This window comes from Camarhynchus parvulus, chromosome 4, assembly GCF_901933205.1.
Source record: "Camarhynchus parvulus chromosome 4, STF_HiC, whole genome shotgun sequence".
Classification (NCBI taxonomy): Eukaryota; Metazoa; Chordata; class Aves; order Passeriformes; family Thraupidae; genus Camarhynchus; species Camarhynchus parvulus.
In genome coordinates this window covers 32987822-33002513 of record NC_044574.1, presented here as the reverse complement: position 1 = coordinate 33002513, position 14692 = coordinate 32987822, and the positions used below count along the sequence as shown (strand labels likewise).

At 39.1% G+C, this 14692-nt stretch overlaps 1 protein-coding gene across 35 annotated transcripts in view; it reads left to right on the top strand.

Moving 5' to 3' along the window:
• Positions 1–14692, top strand: part of TENM3 (teneurin transmembrane protein 3) — a 1284378-nt gene that overhangs the window by 1252996 nt on the left and 16690 nt on the right. For all 35 annotated transcript variants that reach the window (XM_030947662.1, XM_030947654.1, XM_030947660.1 and 32 more), the window contains one exon: positions 14281–14456. In XM_030947662.1, the coding sequence (XP_030803522.1) occupies positions 14281–14456 (176 nt within the window). The remainder of the gene's footprint in view (positions 1–14280; positions 14457–14692) is intronic.

Here is a 14692-nt window from a genome sequence, read left to right as displayed (position 1 = left end):
GTTTTAATCAGGGCAGTAATTTCTCACCATGTTGGCTGTAGTTTCTGTGTAGCCTGCTGTGGTGTACTGCAGTAGCTGGTGGCTCCTGAATGTATCTTAATGGCGTCTGCCTGATCACAAAAAAACTGGGTATTATATTCACTATTCAGGGGGTGGTGGGTCTGTCGTTTTCATCATGGGGAGAATTTAGGGTGCTGTGTGTCATGAAGTACACAGCTATTTCCTGACTCTGCAAATAGCCGTCTTTCACACCTGATCTGCTTTCATGCAGACTTTCTGGTCTGAGTTAGGTTATGTCCAGCTGACTTACAGAGAGCCCAAAGGGCAGGCTATTCCCCTCAGTAGCTATTAGGATTATTTGCAAGCTGCTGCTTATGCACTTCCTAAACAATTACCTCCAACCAATGTCTCGTTAGAATTCCCAAGCTGAAGTAATTATAGAAAAAGCTAGGCAATTTCACTCTCCCAAATTTGCAAGTGTATGAGGCTTTTGCAGAAGCAAAGATATTTATCACCTCCCTGTAGCCATGGTGAAGCAGTAATCTGTTTAATTGCAACAAGGAAGATTCAGATCAGACATTTGGAGGAACTTCACGGTGAAGATTTTGGAGCCCTGAAGCAGACAACAATGATAGTGACCCCTTGCCCTTCATAGACTGTCTTTAAAAACAGATCAGACATCTTTCAAGACCAATGCAGGAAGAACAGATCCTGCCCTGGGGTAGAGGTTGGACTGCATGACCTCTCAAGGTCCCTTCCAGTAATGTTTTCTATGATGCTCTGTAAAAGTTAAAACCAAAAATAAAAAATTGTACTGATTATGTAAAGCCACAGGGAATAAGGGGCAGGAGGAAGGCACTGTGTTATTTTTCTTGCCAAAACAGCATTCTTAAAAACATCCATCAGTCATCATAGCTTCTTGCTTCTTTTGAACATAAAATCCCCATGCACCAAATCTATGTCTGTACATTTCCCTTTTGAAGGAAAAAATAATTGTGGACACAAGTCTTTTGCCATTTTTTATTATAAGATCAAGTATAATTGTGACTTTTTGTTGCTCATGATTTGTAACATTAAATCTGACAATGATGGACTTTGAGAGGTTTCTGCTACTATTGCCAAAAGAGATGGAGCCTGTGAATTATCGCAGAAGAGTTTGTGTGGGGGTGACATGATGTACAAGGGTGTATCTCTCTCAGCTTCTGCATATTCATGTTTGTGGGTATGGGCTAAAACATTACCAGGTGAAATGTTTTCTGTTGAAAAAAATGAAGCCTTGTTAAAATGGAAAGGTATCCCTCAAACATCGAGTGAGGAATAAGAAATTCTGAAAATAAATAATTCTGGCTTCACAGCATAATATTTCAACTTCATTGCTGAATGCATTTTCTTTTAATATCGCAGTTAATTTATGTATTTTATTTACTGTGTTACTCAAATTTTCAAAATATTTTGAGAAAAGGATAGAATTTCTATTCCGTTATGAATCCAGACTTTCTTCCCACTCACAGCTAAAAATGTTCAACTGTTTGAATGTCCAATGGACCAGAAATGCCTTTTGTCAACTAGATTGGAGTATAGCTGGGTTTTTTCACCTTTCGATTGTCACAAATCTGTTTAAGTGGCTGAAGGAAAAATACAGTGCATTTAGTAATAAAAAGTTCAGCCTTAGGAGCAACTCAGGAATAGCTTGGTTAACTATTCTCCTGTGCAAGTCTGGTTGTATAAGTGGAGCATGGATCCAAATAACTTATTTCAGCTGTGTTCTCAGTGGTTTGAAAGCAGGTTCATGAAAATGATTCAGTCTTTCTTTTTTCCTTTTCAGAACTTTTCAGTGCAAAGGGGAAATATTTGCAAAAACATTGCATCCCAAAAATTGGCAGTCACTGCTCTGGCACATACTAAAGCATTTGGTCTTGTTTCTTTTCATGGCTTTTTTCCACAATTTAAATCACACTAATATCAGATCCAGAAGAAATTTACTTTTTTATTTATTTTAGCCTGGACACTAATTAATCTATAATTTATTTTTTTAGTCTCTTCTTTCCCTGAAGAAGCGAAGGACTGACACACAATAAATGGTTTTTTACATTCTTTTTTGGTTTTACAGTGAAATTGTAAGTACTAGCTTGAATTACTTAGGATATAATATAATCTGTTTTCTTTGTTTACAGACTTGGGGGATTTTTAATATCTTTATGGCAAAATGGACTTGTAAATTTCTATTTTGCTAAGGGTTATAGTGTACTGATCAAAACTGACACCTTATATTTCAGGAATGTGTACTTTTTTAAAGCACTGTTGCTCAAATTCATAGTAACTGTTATCTGTTTTCAGATGTCCAAAAACTTGCTGAATAAAAATGATGTTAACAGAGCATTTACAGAAATGATTGAAAATGCATGCATACTAAAAAACCAATGGAGCCATATCAAGCTAAAAGTTGCTCAGATTAGGTTTTATAATGAAATTATAGTATTAAACAAGGTATAAAAGTAATCAGCCTAATCAAATTCTCTTACAAAATTCTGAGATATCTGAACTGGAAACTATTAACTATAACTGCATATTATGTATGCATAATGTGAATATTTAAACAGATAAATCTTAAAAGTTAAACTAATTATCTGCATGTTAGCATTTTGGAAGTGACACTTCCTAGCTAGCCTATAAGGCTTTATTTCTATGCAGCGGTTTCCATTCTGACTTTACATACAGATAGCTAAGCCAGGTGCACAAAAACAGCATTTTCTCTTGACCCAGGTTTTGAAATACCAGAAGCAAATGCCCCAAAAGCCTTGCAGGTGCCCCTGTACAATGGCCCAGCCGTGCCAGCCTGTGGCTGCTCTGTGCTCCTTGGGTTGTGTGAGGAGCTGGCAGAGGCTGCTGTGGCAGGTAGGATCCCTCCAGGACTGGCAGCCAGCAGCCAGGGCTGCAGTCTGTGCACTGTGGGAGCGCCCGGCAGCGTGCCTGTCTCGCACAGCCACGGAGTCCTTCCCTTCAGCTGCCTTGGAACAGAACCTGCCTAGCCCAATGCTGGGTGTCTGGGATCTGTCCCTCTGTCCTGGGTGCTTCTGCAGGCTCCTCTGTAAAAATACAGGTACTCCTTCCCCCCTCAAACTTTTCTGGAAGGTTCAGGCTCTTCTGGAAGGTTCAGGTTGCTTGTGCTCTCCTTAGACATGAAGTAATTCCAGCAGCCACTGTTCCTTGTCTCTTTTCAGCTTTCTCATTTTTCTTCCTCTTCTTTTAGAAGCAGTATCAGCAGGCAGAGATCTGGTCCAGACTAAGATGGCTCCTCCTCTCTGGAAATCCACTGCCTTTCTTCTATTACTCCATTTTGCTCTCCAGACCTCCTACTACATTTCCTTACTTTCTTACCTTGTATCTTGCTCCTTTCCACATCTCCCATTATTTCCCTAAGGTGTGTTTGACTTTCCTGCTTTTCCCTTTCCCAGCGGTGAATTTCTTTGCAGTCTCCTGTTGTATCTCTTGACAGTCCATCCAATGTCTCCCCCGACACTTCATGCCCTGAGCTCATTTGTCTTCTCTCTCTCCCACTCAATCCTTGTCTTCAAGGCAACAGGAAGCAAAAGAGTGACATTAGCAAGCACAGTTCTTACAAGTTTACTTTGCTCCCACAGTTAAATTAACGAGCTTTCCAGCTATTCTGGAAAGGTGGTGAAATCATGCAGAATGTGAAATGCTTACAGTAATTTATGGACTCTAGAGAATTGCAAGCAAAAATCTATTTTCACTGTATGCTGCAGAGTTTGCATATTTGCTTTTATTAGCAATGCGTTCAGTGCTGTGGTTTCCCTAAAACTCTGTGATACAGAGTCAGATATTGCCTCTGGCTTGGACTTGTTTAGTTTCCCCAAGTACCAGGCACATCATCTGTAACTGTCAACAGTTGGCAGCAGAGAATAGAGTGTTTTGCAGTTTTTCTTTTGCTTCATCTTAATACATTGCCTGTGGAGTCTGAATTGGAAATAGTGAAATTTGGCTATGGAAAAGTCTATGAAACTTATGCTGAAATGCAAGTATTTAATTTGATCAGATTAAAATTATACCTAATAGTAGTATCAGTTCACTTGGACTTTTACTGTATATTAAGAGGTTCAAAATCCAGTTTTCATAATTGTCATTTCTGTACCATTTCAGGTAACATTTGTGGGGGGTTATTTTCCTGTAATATTTGTGTTTCGGTTTGTGTTCATTTTTCTATCCCATTTATACTTCAGTACCATGAGTATCTAAAAATGCCTAGGGTTCTTGTTACTTTCAGTTTTGGGGCTTTCATTCTAATTTGATTCTGCTTTCTTAGAAATACCAGAACTTTGTACAAAATTGTAATCTGGATTTTTTTATCACTACTAAACAATACTATCTGAATGTCCTTGGTATCATAGTGCTTTTAAGGTATTTTTATCCTCTTACTATCAACAACCTTTGATACCTTCTGCTTTTACTGCTGCTGCTTCTTGCTTCATCAGTGTAAAATGTAGTGGCTAATTAACCATATTCATTCAAGCACTTTTGTTTAGCCAGTTACCATGTTCTTGCATTGACTTGTGTGGAATCACATGAGCGCTTGATTGCAAACTGGGACATAAAAGTGTAATGTCTTTAATCTTCACATACTATATATACTCAAGCAACAAAAAACATATTCTCTTCATTCTTAATTGTTTCCAAACTGTCTTTTTGGGAATATTTTTGAGATAGCCAGTCCTTGCATAAGTGCCTCTGTATCCACATTGCCTAGCACAATGCAGCATGCAATACAGATATTTCTCTCTTACAGCATAATTGCTTCTCCTCCTCTCAATGAGACACAAATTTAAGATCTAGTAGCCATAACCCTCTCTCACATCTTCACGTAGACCCATGGAGGCAAGGCTGGCCAGAAGGCAATTAAAACTCTTCCTCTCTATTCAAACAAGCTAAGTATGCCCCTCTACCCAAAGAGAACTCATAGGGAAAAATATCAACCTGGCATATTTAATTTGGGTTTTTTTTTAACTTTACACTGAATACATCAACACTACACAAGTATGTAACTGTTTCATGCAACATGCGATTTCTGAGAGGTACTCAATGATGGCTGTGCTTGCTAACAGGACTTACCATGTTTCTTCTTAAGATAAATCATTCACTACAATTTTTTAATTTCTATATTCAACTTTAAAGAATAGAGGTTATGTCTCACAGTTTTCTAAACCAGAACTGTAACTCAGCTTTACAGTAGCTGTCATAATACAACATTATATTATTTAGTCTTATAAGACTTGTGCTAATATTGGAGCACAAACTTGCTGTTTCAAATTCATCCTGCTTAATAAAAAACAGCCATGTTAAAAATAATCCATAACATATAACATTAGATATGGATGTGACATTTTTTGAGAACTGCAGTGTGTCCCCAAACTGCCCTGATAGCAGTAGTATGTTTCATTTAATAGACATTTACCCATTTCTTCATTCTTGAATGTTACTGTTTCTTCTCCTTAGAACTAGGCTCCATAATAAAAGCAGACCTGAGAAGCCATTGAATACATAATAATATCAACATCAGAATGCTGAAGACACATAGCAATATTATTACATGTTACATGTATGAAAAAGAAAGAATTGCTTTGATTTCTGTCTCTGGTTTAAGAGAGCACTTAGAAGTAAGGATAATGCCACAAAATAAGCAGATTTGTTTGTATTAATGAAATAAATGTCCTGCACTGTCAATCCTGTCAGCTCTGCCCAGGCTCCTGAAAGTATCTGTCTCACTTCTGGTTTATGAAGGACTTCACAATACCACTTGTTTAGTTAATAATTTAGTTAATAATTTGTTTAGTTAATAATAACATGTTAATAATTATGTTCCATGTTAGTTTTCTTTGTCAAACAGAAGTGAGGGAGGCTAGAGTCAAGCCAGCTCACCCTCCTTCACACTCACTTGGCAGGGAACCTGGTGTGGTGGGGGTGGAAGGACAGCTCAGGAACACATGTGAGAAGGCTAATCTCGGTTTTCAGTCATGCTGTATTCAAACATATCTTCAAGCCCCATCAAGGGATTTGGTCTTCCTTGCTGTCCCAGTGAGGCCAGACTGATCATCTCTCTAGGAAACCTACAAGGGACATGCATTTTAAAGCCTTACCTTTGGAGGCCCCTCCCAAGAAGGGAAAGTCTCTCACTTCTAAAGTCTGCATTAATTGGGTGTGACTTGTACTCTGAAGGAGTGAGGTTGTTACTCTAAATTAACCACAGAACCTGAATCTAACAATTACTGTTTACTGTCTTGGTATTCCACTGCTCGAAAAGAAAATACGCCCATATAATTTTGTTTTCCCATTACTAAATTTGCTTTTCAAACATAATGTAATTTAATAAGTTGATTTGTCCACTTTTTGTGACCCTGTAAAAACAGCTTTGTTGAGTTTTTACCTTTCAAAATAAAAATTAGATTAGATTAAATTAAATCCCCACCCTACCACCAAATAAGAATTACAAGGGGAAAAGCAACGTTACTGCTTGTTCTGTGAACAAAATGTCTGGCCAAACAGACCAGCCTTATGTCCTTTTTTCACTGAAGGCCTGTACACTCAGCTCTGACAGTGTAAGCAGACCTTACAGCAAGGAACAATATGTCACACAAAGTATATATACAGCAATGTTTCTCTGAGTTGAAAGGCCATACTCTGGTATTTATATCCACAAGGCACACAGTTTATTTGTGCAGTAATAGATGAGCTAAAAAAGGTGGGGGAGGTGACACACAGACAAGGCAGCAGCCCCGAGGAACCCTGAGGTTAGGGAAGCTGCCCCCTGGCACACCCTAGCAAACCCAGCATCCTTCCTCTGTGCATCCCACAGGGCTCAGGGGCGGTGAATTCCCATTACAGGGAAGCTAAAAAGTGAGAGATGAGTGTTGAGGTCTTGTAGATAACAGCCTAGCTACTGTATTTAGTCTCATCTTCATAAGAACGAGCCCCCTTGAATTGCTCCTGAATTGGCTGCACTCAGTTCAAGAGAGTGTGAGCTGCTGAGGCACACCCCCAGCCCTGGGAAGCGGCTTCATCCCTGACAATGTCTCATGTAAGCCACAATGCCTACATCCATCCCTAGCAATGCCTCTCATGTAAGCCCCACTGCCTACACCCCACTGCTGCCAGTGTGCTTCCCCAGGCACATGCCCTGGAGCTGTGCTTCCTGCTCTTCAGAAAGCAGTGGCTTCATTACTGCTGCTCATTTTTGTGAGTTTGTGTGCATGTAGGGTCCATGTCAGATATGAGTGGTGAGAGACTCCTTGGTTTTGTGGCTCCTTATCAGAATATCCATGGCAGGTGTTTGCTGCAGCAGTCAGCACAGCATGGAGGACTGCAGTACCATGCAGCAGAGAGGGAAAAGTTCAGCAGTATTCTGGCAAAAAGTAAAGCATCCCCAGCATGGTAAATTAATGTATTGCTTCTTTCTCCATGAAGCACCACTCCCCCAGAATACCTGGTTCCAAATACCTGGAAGTCATTTTGGATTGGGCTGTGAAAGTGGTCAATCTCACAAGGCACAAGCACTGAACTGAAGTTTGTTTGTCTGGTCGTGCAGTGAAGTGGAAAATGAGCATCAAAACCTTCTCTGTATGGAAGTGAATGAGCTATCATGGGAAAAGGTGTTGATTCATTCCTTTGAGCTCCCTTTCCAACAGACACATTTCCTGCAGTGATTCTCGTTTAGAGTGTGCCTGTTGTTTTGCAGATGAGTTATGGCTGTCAGGAAAGGCCTATTTAAGTGAATTGTTCACATCTAGTGTGCTGAATGTCGGTTTACAAAAAAAGACTGAAAACTGTCCTTTTAACATTATGACAAAATAGACGCACCAAATAAAAAACCTCAAGAGCTGCAGTTATAACAGGAGAAGGTGAAAAGAGAAATTGCCAATCACTTTCCAGCTGAGGAAATCTCTTCATTAAACCTGGACTAAAAAATTCATCCTGACCATGTTGCTAAGAAAAAAGACCATTACCTGAATTATTTAACCAGCTGTGCAAACAGTTTTATGAGACTTCCCCAGATGAAAACAGAGTGAAGACCCTTTCCCTATGGAAAAGCCATCAGATGAAGGCACTGGAAAAGATTGAGTTGTCTGACAGTTGGTTGGACAGGGGGACAGATAAATGGACAGATAAATATAGCTGATACTAATACCTTTAATGACCTTCTAACTTCTTTGGTTTTGTGAGTTTGCATTTTTTGCCCAAATTCCTTTAAAAAACGAGTAGGCATATAAATTTCTGTCCAGAATTGGGAATCTGGCTGTAGTTTAATTTTACTTTTTCCTAGAATCATTTCTGGACCTATTTTCTGTAATTCCTGTTTATCCACATTTTTCTCAGAGCTAGGCACAACAGAAGGGAAAAGGAAAATAAAAAGGGACAGGTGAAAGGAAAAAGGAGAGGGAGAGGGGAAAGGAATAAAGCAGGAAAGAAAGGGAAAAGAAAGGAAAATGTTTTTTAAATGTATTTAGAATTCTGTAAAATTGGAAAGAATGTTGATTTTTTTCATAAAATCATAGAATATTCTGAGTTGGAAGGGACTCACATTATCAGGATCATTAATGTCCAGCTCCCAACCCTGGCCCTGCACAGAAAGCCTCAAGAGTCACACCATGTGTCTGAGAGTGTTGTGCAAACAATTCCTTAATTCTGTCAGACTTGGTGCTGTGGCCACTTTCCTGGGGAGCCTGTTCCAGTGCCTGACCATCGTCTAGATGAAGAACCTTTTCCAATATAAAGCATATCCAACATAAACCTCCTCTGACACAGCTTCATGCCATTCCCTCGGGTCCCATCATGGCCACCACAGAGAGGAGATTGGTCCCTGACCCTGCACTTTCCCTCACAAGGATGTTGAAGCCCACAATGAGGTCTCCCCTCAGCCTCCTCCAGGATGAATAGACCAAGTGACCTCAGCTGCTTCTCATGCAGCTTCCCCTCAAGGCTCTTCTCCACCCTTGTGGCCCTCCCTTGGACACTCTCTAACAGCTTTATATCATTCTTACATTGTGGCCCCCAAACTGCCCCCAGCACTCGAGGTGAGGCTGCCCCAGTGCAGAGCAGAGCAGGACAATCCCCTCCCTTGCCTGGCTGGTAATGCTGTGCCTGATGCACGGTAGGACACAGCTGACCCTCCTGGCTGCATTTTTTCTCATGCTTAATAATATTCCAGATAAGAAAAAAAGAAAAATGCTATCACTTCTTAGATAATAATAAAATAAAATTTTAAAAATCCACTTGTCATAATTTACAGGCTACTAATATATATCAAATTGTCATTTGCTTTCTTCTTGTTAAGCAAAACAAAATATTAGGAAGACATACCACTATATTCTTTGTTGTTTGGGTTTTTGGGGTTTTTTAATTGTTATATCTCCAAAGGAAGTCATAGTTTAATATTTCATGTTTCCCAATATAACTGTAGTGTGAATTCACAAGCAAGATGCTAAACCTTTTAAGATACAAATACAAATGTATTGTGTGGAAAAAAAGGAATATGTGCAGGTTATATATGAGTACCACTTATGGATCCACTGAAGTGTCTATTTCAATCAGACTAAATAAGAAATGAAAAAAAAAGGAGAAATCATTTCTGTCCATGCATCTTCAGATTATTTTCACCTTTTTCATTCTTAGCAGGCTCATTCAGTCTCTCTTCAGACATATCAAAAGCAAAAATGCATATCAAAATGAGGAAAGCAATGTACAAATTGAGTAAATGAAAAAAATGCAAAATTCATTACATTCAAGTTGAAAGTTTTTTTCTTTCTTTCTGCAACCCACCTAATAGTTAAAGGTGGCCAAAACTAGAGCTTCCAGTAACTCACCATGCCCAGTTTTAAACCAGTAGGGGACAAGAGAGCTCCCTACAGGTGAAGAAATGCTAATGAAAGTGATGAAATATTAACTGTGGGCTTCTTTCCTTTTGACTGGCAAAATAACCATTTTGGTACTGGTTGAGAGAAAGTGCTACTAGAGTGGCTTTTCTTTACCATCATTTTCCAACTTTGAATTCGCTTTCCTTTGGGAGGGACTAAACCTGCAGTGTGCTATGGAGGCTGAATACAAGTGAAAGAATGTATTTGGAAACCAAAATTCTGTCATGTTAAAGACAACACTCTTCTATGTAAATGTAGCTTAAATGGCCTCGACAAGCCAAGGGAGACATTTCATTGCCAGGTTAGGACAGATTTTTCAGCATGTTGTCAACATGGTATGAACCTAAAAAAAACAACACATTGCACTCCTGAATGTCAACCTTGAACCGTCTGTTCTCACCTGCCAAGAAGCAGCACTCAGGTATAAAAGGCTTCCCATTAATAGTTTGAAATAAGTAGGGTAATGTTCCATAAATTTTTTAGCCACTCTTGGTAATCTGAGATGCAGAGAAAATACCTAATGTGAGTTGAGTGAAAGTATACCAGTACTTTTCTACTGTCAAAATTATACATGTCTATATTATGAAATGTATTCATGCTTCATTTCTCTATTACAGTATCCCAACTAATAGTATAATCTGTAACCAGTCTTTAATACTTAATATGCATTTGGACTGCATGTCTTGTTATCTGAAATGTGCTGGAACTGGTGTGCCTTGCTCTTCAACCTGACATGTTTACAAAAGAAAAAAAAAATCACAGAATTTATTTTCTTGAGGGATTGTGCTGCAGAAGTCTGGAGAAAAACAGTATCAGTCATAAATTAGCAACTGGCTTTAGGTGCAGCCTTTACTATACACTTTATTTCTACAGCTCCCTATTCTACATTGAAATAACTTCTGATATAAAATATTAATAAAGCTCTGCATGTTGGGGTTGAGCTAAATGTGCTACAGACTAAGATAAAATACACTTGAGAAACAAGTCAAAAATAAAGAAAGTAGGACATTTCCATCTGTGGCAAGGCTTACCAGGAAGTTATTACTGCAAAGTGAAGTGTCCTACATAGCCTAGAACAGAAAATGGTCTGGGAAGGCATGTAATTAAAACTGAAGGAGATGAGCAATGGAAGAGAGACTTCCAGCAGGTGGAGAGCAAAAGGTCGAGAATCTGGGAAGCTGATAATCATTATCTCTGAGAAATTCTCACTGCTGAAGTGGAAAACTATCTGGCAGTGGCAGCTCATCCTAAGGAAGAAAAAGGATTTGATCTAAGGGGAACTTCAGCTAGCGGTGGTGGCAGCTGCCCCCACTGCTGCCTTCAGAGTTATTGACCAAATATGAAGATTGTTGCGTTAATGCCAACAGAAGTGAGCTGAGCGGATTAATGCCCACAAGGTCACGTCCAGGGAGCAAGTTTCTGGTTTAGATTCTTGAAAAGTTTGTGTGAGACTCACTCTTCAGGAACTGAAGAGGTTGGTAGAACGGTTTTGCTGTGGAGCCTGGCAAAGGAGAAAGATCAGAGGGCTCCATGGTAACACATGTGCCTGAGCTTGTGTTTGGATGAAAAGATCAAAGAGGCTGTGAAATACCAAATATAGGCACTCACCCTCTAGACTTCAGATCTCATTCCTTCTAGGGCAATTTCAATATTAGAACACTAGACAGATAAAAAGAAATCACTTCAGTCTAAGACTGACAATCTTGGATGAATAAATTCACCTTGGCAGCAGAATGCAAGGATATTTGAATGTAATAAGAAAAATGGCCTCAGAATGCCCAAAGGTATGAGTGATGTTGCTATGCTGTGCATTGATAAGGCTTTGATTGTGAGCAAGAAGATAGCAAGTATAAAGTAAGTTTAGTATTCGATGTACAGTGAACAAAATGAAGGACACACATAGCAATCTGTCACCAAATGGAATATGTAATGAATTGTAGAAAGGCCTATTTCCCCTTTCGCTTTTTGTTCCTGGCTATAAAAGTGTGAGAAATCCTATTCTTACCTTTCACATCTCAGTCACATTTTCTTCTTGCACTAGGATGCCTGAACCAAGCAATCATGGCTTTTAAGATTCTTTCAGCTTTAACGTCATGTTTTTAAGAACATTAATGTGTAACATGATTTCTTCCTGGTCTTTGAACTCTCCCTCGCTGTAATATTAACTGCTTATCTCAGGCTCATGATGTGCCTTCCCGTATTTGTGAAAGACGAGACCAGTTCAAGAACTATAGGCACAGTCAAAAAATAATAATGTGGAAGCAAGAATGCATAAAAGAAAGATAGCACAGTTCAGTGCTGCATACTGCACTAAAGCCACACATTGTGCTGAATACTACTGATGTGTAGCATTTTCCAGCTCAGGTGGTATACTGAGAAATATGGTAATTAGTTTCTCACAGATACTGTGATTAAAAGGGCAAAAAGTTCTTACAGGGATATCTTACCATCTGTGGCTTTAGTAAACATTGTATGAAATAAAGACCAGTACTGGACTACTGTAATCAAAGGATAGAAGTAATTCCCAACAAAGTAATTTGGTACCATTTTCAAACATAAAGCAGAAAATAGAAAAGGACACTAATTGGACAATATATGCTCCCCAGGGAGTTGGAAAGGGAAGTTGTGCATGAAAATAAAATAAGTTCTTGGAACTGAGGCATGAGACTGAAGGTCATGAATAGGCTAGCAGTCACATTCATGCACAAAGAACTTAAGTATGTTTGTTTTGCTCTCCTGCATAAATGGAATATCTCAGCTTGCCAAGTCCAGTATGTGAAAAAGAACCACAGTTAGGGACAGAAACACACTGGAAAAAAACCCCATTATCTTGAAATGTACTTAACTTCAAAAAATAAGTTTTCTCACTTGACTTCCCTGGCTTGCAGTATGGTTTCTGATTTTTAAACATTCTTTTCTCTTGCCTGTTGCTAAGTGAAAGTCTTACATAAACAAAGGAAATCAACTGTGCTAAAAGGATGGAAATGACTGTATGCAAAAAGCTGTCAAATCTACAGAGTAAGCAAACTGGAAGAAAGCATTTCTTAACTTAATCCTTTCAGTTACAGCAATGCTGTGCAGTACTCATGCTGTTCAGAGAAAGTTAGTGTTGTGGGTTACAGCTGTTAGGATTAATTCTCTCATTTTGAGAAAAAGAGTTTCTGTGGCCTCAGTGATATGCTTGGGGCTTTTGGGGGGCTTTTTTTGGTTTTGCTTTTCTTTTCCAGTAGGAGCAATTTTGATGATAAATATCAGCATGAAATGTCTAGCACACTGTGAGGACCTGCAGGGTTATGTTCTAGTTACTTTAAGAGACTAAGGCGTTGTTCAGCTTCCCACTACATGGTCACAGGAGAGGGATGGAAAACTGAGAGCAAACAGGTCATAAGAGGGCATGAAATATCCTTCAGATGCTTTTTTCTCTCTGTTGCAGCTATGGGCAGGCTATACTTCAAAACAAGGAGCTTCAGCTGAACACCTAGGCTGACAAATCAGGACTCTAGCACTGGAAGAGCTAATCTTAAAGACAAGCTTTATGACCAGAAGCTCACACAGTGCTTTACCTCTCCCTATACTGTGACCAAAATGCATGTTTGGATTTGGATTTGTAAGCATGGTCTCTGGTCATGTACCAAGATCTACTTCAATTACAGAAATTCTATCTACCTGTTCATGTTAAATGGATATATAGCTGTTGGTTTAAATAAATGTCAGTAGACACAGAAAAAAAAAAATCTCATGGTTTGTGTCACAATTCTCAAACAGTTCACAAGTAGTTAACAATCAGAGATGCTAGCTGTTCTGGGCCCAGCTACAAGCAGCTTAAGTAGATTAAATATTACCCCAGACTCTGCTCATAGTAATACAAGGGATGTTAAGCACTCAGGAGTACAGGTGTTCTGCATACTCATTGAATAGGAAAGGCCCAAGAAACACTCCTATTAAGATACCCTTATTTCAAAAATTTTGAGGATTGCTACAGTAACAGCAAAATCTACTCCAGTAAGAGGGAGTAAGTACAGAATGCTACAGAATTTAGTACCAATAAATATGCTTCCTTTGAAATGGTGAATTAGATGTGCAGCAGGATCTGGTCACACTTCAAAGAATAATATGCAGAGCTGAAGATCCATCTGTTTGCTCTTGCTATCACCATTGAGGCTGCTGTATGTTAAGCAGTCTTTTGAGTACCTCAAAGCATGTTTGAAGTCTTTGCTGTGCCTATCCCATGCACACAAAAAAAAGCAAAAGTGCCTTAACAATATGAATAGCTGATGTTTTTGTTCATTTTAGTTGTAAGTGAAAACAATTTGTTCCTGCTATATATCATTTCTGGACCCTATTTTTTTTTTTTTAGCTATGATAGCGAGGGCCGTCTAACAAATGTTACATTCCCAACTGGAGTCGTCACTAACCTTCATGGGGAAATGGAAAGGGCCATTACAGTGGACATTGAGTCATCCAGCAGAGAGGAAGATGTCAGCATCACTTCCAACTTATCATCAATCGATTCTTTCTATACCATGGTTCAAGGTACTGTAAACAAAAGATTTCTCAGTAGACACCGGCTTGAAAATTGTTTTCTTCTGGTACAAGCAGCTCCACATAGAAGTGAAACTTCAGGGGCATTGTGTCTGGAGGAAGGGGTGATACATACACAGTTTTGCACCTATACAGAAATAACTGTTCAGGAAAAGCAGTAGTATTGCAACAAAAGTAGCATTAAGTAAGTTTTCTAACCAAATCAGTTTTGTAAGCAGCTATGGGAA